Source organism: Chrysochloris asiatica, unplaced genomic scaffold, assembly GCF_000296735.1.
Source record: "Chrysochloris asiatica unplaced genomic scaffold, ChrAsi1.0 scaffold00336, whole genome shotgun sequence".
In the NCBI taxonomy this organism is placed as follows: domain Eukaryota; kingdom Metazoa; phylum Chordata; class Mammalia; order Afrosoricida; family Chrysochloridae; genus Chrysochloris; species Chrysochloris asiatica.
The window spans coordinates 1,795,935-1,811,165 of record NW_006408854.1 but is presented as its reverse complement, the minus strand read 5'-3'; the positions used below and the strand labels follow the sequence as shown (position 1 = coordinate 1,811,165).

General features: G+C 37.0%; 1 protein-coding gene across 1 annotated transcript in view; it reads right to left on the bottom strand.

Moving 5' to 3' along the window:
- GPR98 (G protein-coupled receptor 98) overlaps positions 1 to 15,231 on the bottom strand; it is a 962,819-nt gene that overhangs the window by 113,417 nt on the left and 834,171 nt on the right. The window contains 1 exon segment of the mRNA XM_006875701.1: positions 5,868 to 5,989. Coding sequence (XP_006875763.1) covers positions 5,868 to 5,989 — 122 coding nt within the window.

Sequence of the window (15,231 nt, the reverse complement as noted above, 5' to 3'; positions counted from 1 at the left end):
TATGTTTATTCTGTTTTGTTTTTATGTATGTGTGAGGGGTTGAAGTTTTTCCTTTTCCAAGCTACAGGAGACAGCATTCGTGCCCATACAGCCCAGCCACAACTAAACACTGTGCAGCTCCAACCACAAGGAAAGAGTCAATACCAGCTCATATAACACCTGATCAACAATAATCAGCAGTTAACCCCAGCCAAACCATCCTAAACTGAGGTGCATGAATAGTGAACGAGAACAGAGTATATACTTCCATTCTCTTACTACATCCAAAAGAGACAGTTGGTAGTAGACTAAGAACACATTAACATACAATCATAAATTAAATACAAATAAGACAACCCTGCCATTGCCCCAGAGACAACATACAACTTTAGCTTATGAACCAAGAGAGAATATCTCAAACAAACTACCAAGATGCAGAGTCAGAAAACATTTCTGAGGAACATTACAAGAACAAACAGACAAAATAAATGCAAGTTTTGAAACAACACAAAACCTGCAGTTAGAAATCCAGATGATTGATATGAAGATCTCAGAAATGGACAATACATTGAAAGGGCAATAGAGTACATTAGAAGCAATTACTGAGCTTGAAGATAAATCTCTCAATACTAGTATGCTAGAAGGGCAATCAGAAAAGAGAATGAAAACATCCAAAGAAAGCCTCAGAGTTATATGGAAGGAAAAACTTATGGGTACTCAGAATTCCAGAACAGGAAAAGAAAATATAAAGCAAAGAAAAATTGCTAAAGATTTATTGGAAGAACACTTCCCTAATGTCATGAAAGACAAGAAGATAAGCATGCAAAAAGCTGAATGAGACCCAAATAACATAGCTCCTAAAAGAAAATCACCAAAACATATCATAATTAAGCTTTCCTAAAACAAAAACAAGGAAGAATCCTGAGAGCATTCAGGAAAAATTAAAAGTTATCTGCAAAGGAGAACCAGTAAGATTAAGCTCTGATTTTTTTTTTTTTTTCAGAAGAAACCATGTAGGCAAGAAGACAATGGGATGACATATGCAAAACTTTGAAAGAAAAAAAATTGCCAATAAAGAATCATACACCCCACAAAGCTGATCCTCAAATGCAACAGCAATGTTAGGATGTTTCCTGATAATCAGAAATTAAAGGAATTTGTAATGACCAGACTAACATTCCAAAAAAATGCTAAATGGTGTTCTTTGGACTGAGAACCCACAGAAGCAGACAAAAACATGAGATCATCATACATGACAACACCACCCAGAACTCAATCCAGATATTGTTGTTGTTAAGTGCCATCTAGTTGATTTTGACCCATAGCGACCCTGTATAGGGTTTCCAAGAAGCAGCTGGTGAGCTTGAACTACCAACCTTGCAGTTCAAACAACTTTGCAGTCTGACACATTAACCCACAGCACCATACCACAAATTCAATCCAGATATAGAAGTATTTAAATTAAAACAATCCTACAAGAATGAAAATAAGGAATCAGAGATACCAATTTATAATAAAGTCAACTACAAAGCAAAAAGAAAGAATAGTGTAGATACAGAAATTCCAAATGGTAAAGAAGTCAAATAGATTTCAAGGAAAAACAGACTGTTTTAAGAAGGGGAAAAAATAATAAATTACAGGGTAACCTCAAAGAAAATACACCTGAATATCAAAATGTAAAAAAGAGGAAAATCAGAAAGATTTAGTAAGCATTAACAAACGAGAAATTAAAAGAAAACCCACAAACAGAATGAATTGCACATAGAAAATTGTGTGAAACAAAACAGCAGCACCACAAAAAAAGAACACAGAATAATGACAGCAATCAATTCCTACTTATTGATAATTACACTGAATGTAAATGGATTAAATGAACCAGTCAAGAGGCATAGAAAGCAGACTGGATAAGAAAACAGGATCCTTCAATATGCTGTCTACAAAAGACACAACAAAACGATGGAGACAACCTAAATGCCCATCAACAGAAGAATGGTTAAACACATTTTTGCACAAATACACACAACGGAGTACTACGCAACATTGAAAAAAATAACTGAATCTGTGAAGCACCTCACAACATGGATGAACCTGGAGGATATTATGCTGAGTGAGTGAAATTAGTCAATCACAAAAGGACAAAAATTGTATGAGACCAATGATGAGAAATGTTAAAAAAAGGTTTTCTTGATAAAAGAAGCAATCTATGATGGTTACAGTGGACTAGAGGGTATATACATGTTAACATGGGTGTCAGGTTAGACAATATACAAGTGGGACGTTAGCAAAAGAAAAGAGAAGATAGCGAGAAACAGGGAGGATTGTAATAGCAATAACATTCCTCCCTATCTCCCGCTCTCTTCACTTTTCCTCCGCTAGAAGAGCGGTAAATACCGTTAATTGTTGGTACATGAAGGGGATTACAACCATTGTAATGAAGCAACATATATGATTTTTTTTAATGTAAAAATGATGATCTGCTCTATAAACCTTCACTAAATTCACAAGTAAAAGTTGTTTTAAAAAGAAAGCTGAGATCTATAAATATTAGCATGAATTCACTAAGTAATGCCAAACTCAATTAACTGATTATTTTTGTTATTTTTTGACAGAGGCTAAGAAAATCCAATATTGGATTAACAGATCAGGAATTAAAAAAAAAAAAAAATTACAGACCCTTATAAAATTCTTGTGGATAATACAGAGATGTTTGATTTAAAAATGGATTCCAAATATATTCATAATAAAAACTAATACCATATAAAATTTCTGGTGTGGTGCTGTGGATTAATGCGCTGGACTACAAGGTTGGTTTGAACCACAAGGTCGACAGTTCAGGCTCACCATGCACTCCTCAGAAATCCTATACAGGGTCGCTATGGGATGGAACTGACTCAACGGCACTAACAACATAATAGTTTAATAGTTTACCAATAACTATCCTTGGTCTTGTCTAAACATATCCATGAACAAAAAACTGTTTGGTCGACATCTATTGCTTTTGCCTGCCCAGTACTGTGTTCTCTTCTACTGATGCAACAATCATTTCTACTGGTGAGAATTCTATTCCATGTAGTTTTTGTGAAATCAGCTCCATTCTTTCCACAATTCTTTTGTTCAGGCCCCAGGCCTGACCAGAGTATTTGTCATCACTAGTTCGGTTCTTGGACAGGATAAGACCCAAGCTGGAGGCAATTCAATTTCTTCATAGAATTTGTCTGCTGGGGCTGGTAAACTATTAGAAGGCGAGTCTTGCATTAGTAGTGGCCAAGAGGCTCAGTGAAGAAAGAAAACCTATTGAGCAAAAAAGGAAGCACTCCAAAGCCATTGGAATTATACATTAAACAAACAAACAAAATAACATTTGCCATGGAGTAGATTCTAACCCATGGTGACCTAATAAAAGGTCAATTGGGTTGAAAATGTTGATCCTTTATGGAATTATACAATGCTCAGCAATCTTATTTCTTTACAGAAAAAAAAATAAAAAAATAAAAATGGAGCACCGTGAAAGCTCAACAACTTTCTTCAAGTATGTGTGGTTTTATAGGTTACATTGACAACCATTATCCAAGTATTTTTAAGGTTTAACTTATTTAATTTCTGAAGACTGGTTCAATAACAGATTTAAGGTTTCCAACTTCTGTTGAACGCCAATGATTTCTCTCTAAGCACTTTGTTTCTTGCCCATCTTCTAACTCACCATATTTTATTGACTTACTACCTAGAGCTACTCCATACCTTGTACTATTTTAACCTCAAGCTTTCAAGCCATTGTCTCATAGCAAATGACCTTGCTTCCTGCCTTTCAATAAAAAGAAAGGGCATTAGATGTAAATGCCACCAATTTCCCATTCTTTCAAGTCCTGAGTAGTTTTCATGTTCACCATTCCTTCCTTTTTTCCTTCAGCCTCTGAGAAAACAAAACAAAATATCTTTATGCCTCTCTCAAACATTCTCCACCACTTCTTTGTTTTCCTTGTCTCCTCCAGTATCTTCTCCTGACAAGTCTTCTCTCTACTTGCTGTTCTTCACTTTCTTTATTGGTACTTTTCAAAACAAGTTAAAAAACAATGAAAAAAAAACCCACTTCTCTCGAACTAAACAACCTCTCTTCCTAAGCTACAACTTTCTGTCCGTGCATTCTTTGTTAAATTTCTTAAATAAAATGACTAACAACTCTTTGTGGACATGTCCTGTACACTTGCTTTATATGCATTATGTCATTTAATTAAATCAAACTGTAACCCTAAACAGTATTTATCTCCATTTCACAGCTGAAGGAAATAAAATTCAGTAATTAGCCAAGATTCCAGTAGAGATTAGCAGATTTAAGATCACCTCCCACTAGACCAGTAGTTCTCTCTCTCTAGCTTCCAGTCTGGCAACACCCAGGTACTTGTAGAAATGCAAATTCTCAAACTCCACCCAGACCAACTATATCACAAATGCTGGGGGTGAAGCCCAAGGATCTGTGTTGTAACAAGTCCTCATCACGGTTCTGATGCAGGTCACAGTTTGGAGGAAACACCAGACCACATCTGCTCCTGTAAAGTATTTTTGAAGCTTTCCTTTCTCACAGTTTCAAATGGCCCTATCCTTGTTTTTCCTAAACTCTCTGATCACTTATTCACAATTTCTTTCTCTAACCGTCCCTAAACCTAGTTGTTAAAACATTTGTATCTCTGTTGCTGTTGTTAAGTGCCATAGCGTTGTTTCCAACTCATAGAGACCCTTTATAGGGTTTGTAAGGAGTGGCTGGTGAGTTTGAAACTCTGACCTCTCTTTTACATTCTGGATCTGCATTTCCAATGGCATAATCCAACTCACTAACCTGCACTAAATATTCCCTGAAATCTCTTCCTTCAATATTCTCCATTTTGACTAGAGGTGCCAGTGCCCTGCCATTCACCCAAGCTAGACACTGGTAAGTGACTTTGTTCTCTCAAAATAGACATAACTGACTATCTAAGATTCGTTTGTAATCCTTGATGGTACAAACATGTTTAGTTGCTAACCAAAAGGATGGAGGTTTGGATTCACCAGCAGGCATCTTGGAAGAAGAGCCTGGTGCCTCAGAAAAAATTGCCTTTGAAAACCCTATGGAGCATAGTTCTATTCTGATACACACAAAGTTGACATAAAGGAATCAACTTGATTGTAACTGGGGATATAAAAAGTTTCATTAGTTTATCTCTACAATATCTTATAAGCCTTTTACCTACTTTGTATTCCCAGGTACAATGTTTGACCATTTATAATCTGTACTATGACAATAGACTGTGAACTATAAGGTTGGCGGTTCAAATCCACCAGCTTTCTCTTGGAAACTCTATACAGTGTCTCTACAAGTTGGAACCAATTCAATGGCACTTCACAACACAATTACAATGATAACAGACAACTAGCTGCTCTTCCTGCATAGAACTACTATTCTTTTCTATATACTTTCCTATTGGGTTCCAAGTATCTTTCTGAAGACTTAGTTGATATAAACATGTCACTCCCACACTAACAACATTTAATTAAAAAATCCAACTTTGATGGATTCCTATTGCTTAAAAAGGATCCCTGGTAGCACAGTGGGTTAAACATTGGCTTGCTATCCTAAAGGTTGTTGGTTCAAACCCTCTAGTCACTGAACAGGAGAAAACTATAGCAGTCTGCTTCTGTAAAGATTTAAAGCATCAGGAATTCTATGGGGAAGTTCTACTCTAATTGTTCACTCTGGGTTGGAATTGTCAATGTAGTCCAAAATTCTGTGTTTAGCCCCATAATCATTTTATAGCTCTCTGCAATATCACTGTGTGCACTTTACTGTTTAGAATAAAAAATCTACATTGTGTTCATTAGGATGAATGTGTATCATTCATAACTGAAGGAAGCCTTACCTGCAGACTGTTGAAAATGACAAATAGGGCCAACATCCAGAAGTGTCTGTAAGCCACATGGAGTCCTCCCCAAAGCCATGTCATGGAAATCAGGGCGAAGAGACATAAAACCAGTGGAATTTCTAGAAATCATAAAAGAAAAATAATTTTGGGTTTCAGAACACTGCATAGTCACACACACATATACACACACACAATTTTTTTTTTTTTTTTTTGCTTCTTTTTTGGACACTCATTAAGTTTAGATACTCATTCTAAAAGAACAAGCTTGGAAATCCCATTCTTGTGCCAGAAAAAAGAAAGCAACATTGCTGATTCTACTTCCTTTCTCTTTTGCAAATGAGTTTGCAGGTTGGCAAGGGGGGTTGGGAGTGGGGAAGGAAAGCTGTTCTTCTCCTAGACTACCACCTACTGGAATGTTTAGGAAATGTCACAACAACTATGGAGATGAAATAATGTATCAATCCCAGTGGAAGACTGACTGAATGTGAAAATCTCCTTACTAGAGTTCCACCAAAAAATTGTAGGCAGAAAGGTGCTCCTGATATTAATACATTGTTGTTGTTGTTGTTAAGTGCCACGGAGTCGGTTTTGACTAACAGCAACCCTGTATAGGGTTTCCAAGGAGTAGCTAGCAAGTTTGAACCACCAACCTTACAGTTCAAACTGACCTCATGGCACAACACCAGGATTCACAGCTACCACATATTTTCTTATTTTAAAATTTATTTTAGTTTGTTGTTGTTCTTGTTGAAAACAAACACAGCAGAACACATCAACAATTTCTACATGCACAATTCAGTGACATTGATTGTATTCTTCAAATTATGCCACCATGTCACTTTCTTTTTAGGACTTTCTCCACACTTATTTAGGAGCTCTGGTAGTGTAGTGGTTACGAGTCGGGCTGCCAACCTCAAGGTCAACAGTTTGAAACTACAAGCGGTTCCGCGGGATAAAGATAGGCATTCTGCTCCCGTAAAGAGTTACAGCCTCGGAAACCCTGTGCAGGGTCACTATGAGTTGGAGCAGACTCCACGGTACTTAACAACAACCACGCTTATTAACATAAGCTCACTGCCCTCTAAGCTTTGTATCTAACCTTTGAATTGCTGTTGCCAATTTCATCCCACAAAGATGGTTCTTTAAAAGAGCCCAATACTCAAGGCAGACGTTCTTTATTAATTAAGCTAAACAATTGGTTGGTTTAAAGAAGACATTAGGGGAAGTTTTTGGTTTAAGGTTTAATGATGATCAGCAATAGTTCTAGGAATTCATGACAAAAACTTTCTGTATGATTGAAAAACATAGATTCATCTCTTTTTTCTGCCACAGAAGCTGCCAATTCTTGTAGCTAAGTTAAAAAGCAGAGATGAAATGACTGATGTATTCCTATCTACAGTCATTTCATCTCTGCGCTTAAACTTAGCTACAAGAATTGGTAGCTTCTCTGGCAGAAAAAAAGAGATGAATCTATGTTTTTCAATCATACAGAAAGTTTTTGTCATGAATTGACTGATGGATTCCTATCAACTGAGTCCTGGTGTGGCGCTGTGGGTCAATGCGCCAAACTGCAAAGCTGTTGGAACTGCATGGTCAGCAGTTCAAGCTCACCAGTTGCTCCTTGGAAACCCTATACAGGGTCGCTATGGGTCAGAACTGACTCGACGGCACTTCGTAACAACAGCAACAACATTCCTATCAACAGTAAGCTTTTTTTTCACCCATCATTTTTCTCATGCAATTTGTTTCAATAGTTTTCAGAAAATATTTTTTCAAGGCAAAAGATTTCATTATTCTTTCCATTTTTTTTTTCCTCCGGAATTTTCTTTCATATTTGGGCCATAAAATAGTAACCTGACAGAGGGTATTTTAATATTTAAAGTGAAGAGTCATATGATATTTAGAAATGAATCAGATCTTAGCAGTCAAAAATGAAGCTCATCTAGAAACTGTTAAAAGATCATATCACTGACAACTCTCATAACAGATCTCAAAGTCCAGATTTACCTACCATCATCAATTAGCACCTAAAATTCACATGCACGGGAGATCTGAATAGCTAAATGAAACATTAGCAAGTCATAAAGTTTATTTTACTTGAAACAAATTTATAGAAAAGTTTTAAGTATGGTAAAACATAAATTTTTTTTTTCCTAATCCTAAACAGTAACAGTTGAATATTGCCCATCTGATCCCCTATCATCTTTGAATACTTCATATGTATTTCTTATAAGACTTTCTCCCATATAAGCACAATATAACTATCAAACTAGAAAATTAAAAGCACAACATTAGTATGATCCACAGATTCCATTCAATATTTGTCAGTTATTTCTATAGTTTCCTTAGTATCATTATGATCCAGTTTAGAACCGCTCTTTGCATAGCAGATTCATTTCTGTTGTCTCTATTAATCCAAGATGGTTCCTGTGTGTGCCCTTGCCTTTCATGACCCTGCCACTTTGAAAGATTACTAGTCAGTCCTCTTGTGAAGTATAATGATACTTGAGTTTTTCTAATGTTCCTTCATGATGAAATTTAGATTATAAACCTTGGCAGAAGTATCAAAGAATAAAGTCTATGTTGTTCTCATTGCATTCTATTGAATGGCATAGATTTCAATTTGTCCCATTACTAGAGTGTGTTTTGGTCACTAGATTAAGGCAATGACTGTTGGGATTTTCCTCTGTAAAATTAGCTTTTTTCTCTTTGTAATTGTTAAGTATTTTATGTGACATTACTTTGAAACTATTGTAATACCCTTTTCTTTACTGGTTATTTTATTTATTCATTTAATAATATGAACTCATGAATTTCTATTTTGTTTAATAGGTTGTTACACATTATTGTCATCATTTGTTTTGATGTCTAAATGGCTCTTGGTTTAGTTAGTGGGAATCTCTTCAAGGTGGTTTCTGTGTCTGTTATTCCATCATTCTGTGTATATTTCATTGTTTTTTGCCTCAACAATATATTTGAAGTTTATCTTGTATTTTCCCTTCACTGGTCCTGGTTACTTTCAAGGGCAAATGTTATTTAGAAACCAAGAACTTCTTGGTCAAGTGGGTGTACTCATCGCTACTGAAGTGCTGCTTCTCCCAGACATTCCTTTAGACAAAATTTGAGAATATATGCACACATGTACACATACACAACTACATTTCTATATTTATCACAGAAACCTATACAAGGTCACAATGAGTCAGAACTGGCTTGACAGCACTAAACAACAACAGCAAATGAAATTTGTTATTTCCTACTAGTAGTTCCAATTCCCATCCAATCCCACAGGATTAACTAATTTTCTCCCTTTCCATATTTATGACTCCCTCTCTGTTAGTGAACAATCATTTTCTTCTTACTCTTAATATGTTTGACCAGCTCCCCTGTATGTAAATTTTTCATTGTTGTCATCTCCTCCCCTACAAGGATGCCCTGGTCAACCTACTCAGAATTGCATACCGCATGCTGTGCTGCATGCACCCCACCATTCTTGAATGTCCTCTTCATAATGATGGAGGTTCTTACAACTCATGCATGACCCCCAGCCTGTGCACACAGACTTTATTAGGTATCAAGTAACAGCTTTAGGATTTAATCACAAAAAGAAGACATGTGAAAGAAATGATGAAGAAAGTGAAAAAGAAATAGATGAGGAAAGACCAGAGGCAAGGGCAACTTAAGCACTTTTTTGTTTTTTTTTAGATGAATGAAGGCTTTAGAAGGGATTCTGCTGATTAATTTTTTTAGATATGCCCTTCATAGAAAAATACATACATTTTATGAATTATTATAACAGCAGAAGAAAAAGTCAGAATAAAAACATAAGGAAAAGTTTATACAAATGAATAATTCCATGGTTGTTAATGCTGAAGAAAATATATTAAAATTGACTTGATTTTTATAAAAATTCATTTTGTTTGATTAAAGCATACAACTTGGCAAAGGGCCAGACACTCATTTTTACATCTGAAAAAAAGTACTTTAACATTTATGAAATTGTCTCACAAAGTTTTTCAAATATTAGGCATCAAGTTTGGTCATTGTACTCTTCGTTTCCACTGTGTAAATACAAAATTTTGTCTAAGGCTCTTGCAGAGTACAAAAGGACATGAACACTTTGTATGAGCAACCAGGAGCCAATCTTTCAAGATTTGTCTTATGTGTTTCTCTAATTGTCTAGGTCTAAGCATACCAAAAGTCAATGCTTTGTGTTCAGAAAGCCTAGTGGAAAAGTCAAGAGTATACTGGTACTGACTAGAAACACCTCTGGCTCATGCTGTTCTGGAACTCTGCAGAAAACTATGGTAGCTAGGCATCCAAGATCACAGCCCCTGCACAGAAGAGAGCCAGTTTTGCATAACTACTGAACAACAGATTCCAGTCTGGCTTTCCAGCAGTGCAACCATGATCAAGACATGCTTTCAGAGAAAAAGAAAAAAAAAAAAAAAATGTATCTTAAAGGCATGTCCAAATGTGGGCCTGAAGCTTATACATTAATGTTGGAAGAGTTCTTTAAAAAATTGCAAAAACATAACTAGGTATAGGATCATGGAAAGGACTCAGGCAAGTAAGTGATCTTAAAATTTATACCTTCATCAGCTTTATGATAAACCTACCTCTTAGCAAGTACCTTTCATTCTCTTTAGGGCCTAGAGTGACAGTGATCACAAGGAGAAGGGGTAGTGAAAGGTATGGTACGATGAAAGTTGGGGAAGAGGAATAGGGTTGATTAACAAACTATTAATTCCATTTAAAGATGAATACCTCGTTTAATTAAAAACTCATTCATTTCATATTTCCTGAAGCTACAACTTCTCTTTTAGTGAGCTATTAGTAACTTCCTTATTGTCTGTACAAGTCAACTTTTACCGAAGTAGGGCATTTATGTTTGGCAATTCTAGCAACTTATATTGTTGTGGTTGTTGAGTGCCATCAAGTTAGTTCTGACTCATAGTAATGCTGCATAAGGTTTCCCAAGGAACAGCTGGCAAATCTGAACTGCCAACCTTGTGGTTCAAAGCAACCTGACCTTGTGGTCCAGTGTAAATCTTATGGTGCCACACCTGGCCTCCTGAAACTTATCTTAATTAGTGAATTAATTAACAGAACACAGAATCATTTCAATGTTTTCAACAAAAAGCAGCTCTGAATAATACTGCTGGGCCTAATAAGGATATCTATATAAAAGACAATGCTTGTGTCAGGAAGAAGTTCTCCTAGTAGCTTGGGGGTGGGAGTGGGGAAAAAAATCAACTCATCAAGGACTTAATTTAAATACTTAAATTAACAAGGTATCACTAATGTGAAAAACAAGTCATTTGAAAAGGTTTTAGTGAAAGAAATTGCTTGTGGAAAAGAGGAAAAACAGCAAGCGGATGTGACATTTAGTAAGAATATCATTAAGAAAATCTAATGGGAGTTAGTAGATTCCCATCGAGGATACACAAAAATCTCTTTATTTTTTTAGTGGAAATATGATTTCAATGATTTAAATTGCCATATTTTAAGAAACTCGAGGGCTGTATTGTCTCTATTCTTTGTAATTGCAGTCTTGTCTTTATTGCTATGCACCAGTAACAACAATAATGGCTTTATTATGGAAATCACATGCATTTACATGAGGCTGAAATTTATTCTGTGTTTACAATCTTCTAATTTACTAGTTTTAATTTTACCTTGCTGACCTTCTAGTGCTAACAATTTGGAACGTGTTACTAAAACACAGTCATCAACATAAAACAAAGAATACAACTGTGAAATAATGTGGACTTAAGATATTTACAGGTTTATTTCTAGCAATTGGTGATGCTGTTGTTAAGTGCGTTGAAGCTGATTCTGACTCATAGTGACTCTATGTAGGCTTTCTGAGGAGTGGCTGGTGAGTTTGAATTACCAGCTCCACTCAAACTGGCCTCAAGGTCCAGTGCTTATACTACAGTGCCACACCATGACTCCAGGAATACAATGTTGTTGTTGTTGTTAAGTGCCATTGAATAGGTTCTGACCCATAGCTACCCTGTATAGGGTTTCCAAGAAGCAGCTGGTCAGTTTGAACTGCTGACCTTGTGGATCAAACTGACTTTGTAGTACAGTGCATCAACCTACATCACCACACCCGGATTCCATAGGAATACAATGTTGTTGTTGTTAAGTGCCATCGAGTCAGTTCTGACCCATAGCGACCCTCTTATGCCTCATCTTTCTCCTGCGGAGTGGCTGGTAGTTTCGAACTGTTGACCTTAAGGTTCGCAGCCCGATTCGTAACCACTACGCTGCCAGAGCTCCTTATGGGACCATTCTATTTTATGCTACAGAATCGCTCAATAGGAATGTATTATTTTCAAATGAAAAAGAAAGGTAAATAAATAAATAAATAAAGATATTAAAAAGTCTTATTTGTAAAACACGGGCCTTTATTCTGAAAGTAACAGATTCAAGAAATAAAGAAGGAGCCCTGGTGGCATCGTGGGCTCTAACCACAAAGTCAGTGGTTCAATCCCACCAGCCGCTCTGAAGAAGAACAATGAGGCTGCCTACTCCTCTATAGGTTTACTATCTCAGCAACTCTAAGGAACACTTTGATGCACCCTGCTAGTGTGGCTATGAGTCAGAAACAACTCCATGGCAGTGGGTTTGGTGTTTGGTCTTAGAGTTAAAGAAATTTCCATTTCTGAGTTGCTTCTTAGTGAGAAAATAATGTGTTTCTGAGTCTTCTTAACAAGGTTTATCAGTAAGTCCACAAACAAAAGTCATCCATCAGTATTTTCAATAAATAAACTTAAAGTTATATAAGCAATCTTTAAGACAAGGAATCATGGTGGCTCAAACTGTTGAACACGAGATTACCAACCAAGAGTTTGGCAGTTTGAACCCACCTAGCCATGGTATTTTCAATAACCTCATATGGATACGAAAGCTGGACAGTGAATAAGGAAGATCATAGCAGAATTGATGCCTTTGAATTGCGGTGTTGGAGGAGAATACTAAAAGTGCCATGGGCTGCCAAAAGAACCCACAGATCTGTTTTAGAAGAAGTGCAGCCAGAGTGCTCCTTGGAGGCCAGTATGGCTAAGCTTCATCTCTCATACTTTGGACATATTGTCCGGAGGAAACAGTCACTGGAGAAGGATATCATGCTCGGTAAGATGGAGGGTCAAAGAAAAAGAGGAAGACCCCCAACGAGATGGATTGGACAGGTGGCAATATCGATGGACTCAACCTCAACAGTAGTGAGGTTGGCCCAGGATCGGATATTGTTTCATTCTGCTGTGCATAGGGTCGCTATGAGTGGGTGCCGACTCGATGACACCTAACAACAACAACAACAACAGCAACTGTGTTGAGTTCTGGAGTGGTGCTGTGGGTTAAATATGCCAGACTTCAAAGTGGCTTTGAACTGTAAGGTTGGCAGTTCAAGCTCAGCAGCTGCCCCTCAGAAACCCTATACAAGGTAGCTATGGGTTGGAACTGAATCAACAGCACTTCATAACAACAATAGCAACTGTGTGGTAATGATAGCATGAATCGACTGACCTAAACAAAATAGAGTCAGTTTAGTCATTAGGTCTCAAATGAGTAACCTGCAAATGAGGAAGTTTAACAACTAGCTAAGATGACCTTCTGGTGCTAAAAGGAGTACTAGACAAGAAGAACAGGATAAGCTTAAACCCACCCAGGAGTCCTGGTGTGGCGCTGTGAACTAATGCATCAGACTTCAAAGTCGTTTGAACTGCAAGGTCGGAGGTTCAAGCTCACTAGCTGCTCCTTAGAAACCCTATACAGGGTCGCTATCGGTCAGAATCAACTTGACAGCACTTAATGACAAACCCACCCAGATAGTTATCTCAGGAATTAAGTAGCTGAGACCCTAAAGATAGAATGAGGAAGTTTATTGCCTTATTGTTTCTTTTTCCAAATAATGCTGTCTTTATGTTAAAATAGATGAAGTGTACATCCAAATGTAACTTACCCTATATAATGTGCCTGCTCTTTGTGACAGACAGACAATCTTGAGAAATTATTTTCTCCATCCTCCAGAATGCTCACTTTCTGCTAATAAAGGTTAGATTAGATTTCTCCCTATCTCTGTGATTGACTACAGTGGTGGGCAGCAGTAGAAACGGACCAGGCAATGAGCTTCCATAAAGATTATAGTTAAGAAAATCCTATGGGACAGGTGTTCTTGGCTGTGATCTTAATAAAGAAGCCTTGATACTGCATTTGACTGCTAAACAAAGGGTCAGTGGTTTGAACCCACCAGCGACTCCATGGGAGAACAGATCTGGTCTTCCCCTCCCATAAAGATCACAGTCTAGGAAACCTTATGAGGCAATTCTGCTCGTTATATAGGATAGAGGAGTCCTAGTGTGATGCTTTAGGGCAAGAACTGGGCCAAAAGGTCATTTTTAACTACAAGGTCGGCAGTTCAAACGTACCAGCCACTTCTCAGAAAGTCCATACAGGGTCACTATGAGTGGGAACTGACTTGATGGTACTTACCAAAAACAACATATAGGACAGAGTCACTGCATCAGAATTGACTTGATGGCATACAAAAACAGCAATCTTTATGAAAGCTTATCTGCAGACCTTTATTACATGGTGCCACTGAGTGGGTTCCAACTTCCAAGCTTAGGTTAGCAATCCATTCGCATCACCCAGAGACCTTTGCAACTAATGGGTCACATGCATTTGTTCCACAGAATTGAAAATGTATGTTCACACAAAAAACTTATACATGAATGTTTATGGTAGCCCAAACTGGAAACAACACCAATGTCCAGCAATGTGAGAATGATTAACCTGTGGTATATTCATAGCATGAAATGTTACTTTACAAAAAAAAATGTGAAATAAAAAGGCCAATATCAACATATGATATGATACTATTTATATAACATTCTTGAAATAATGAAACTATTGGAAATGAACAAATTAATAGAGGTTGCCATAGGGTAAGGAGGGGTGGGATGAAGAGAATTGAGTGTGACTACAAACAGGCATCATATGGAATCATTGTCTAATGGAATGCTATGTATCTATTTATGTATGTTAATTTCCTGGTTGTGATATTTATTATACTCAGGTTTTGTAAGATACTACCATTGGGGAAAATTGAGTGAGGAATACATGGGAACTGTCTGTATTATTGTTTTTAAATTTTCATTTTTGGTGAAAATATACATCGTAAAATATAAAACAAACCAACCCTATCAGGCAGCATTACTCTGTCTCATGGGTTTGCTATGAGCAATGTGGTGCTGTGTATGAGCACTGCAAATCACAAGGTTGGCAGCTCAAACCCACCAGCTGCTCCTTGGAAACCCTATTTGTTGTTAAGTACCGTAGAGTTGGTTCC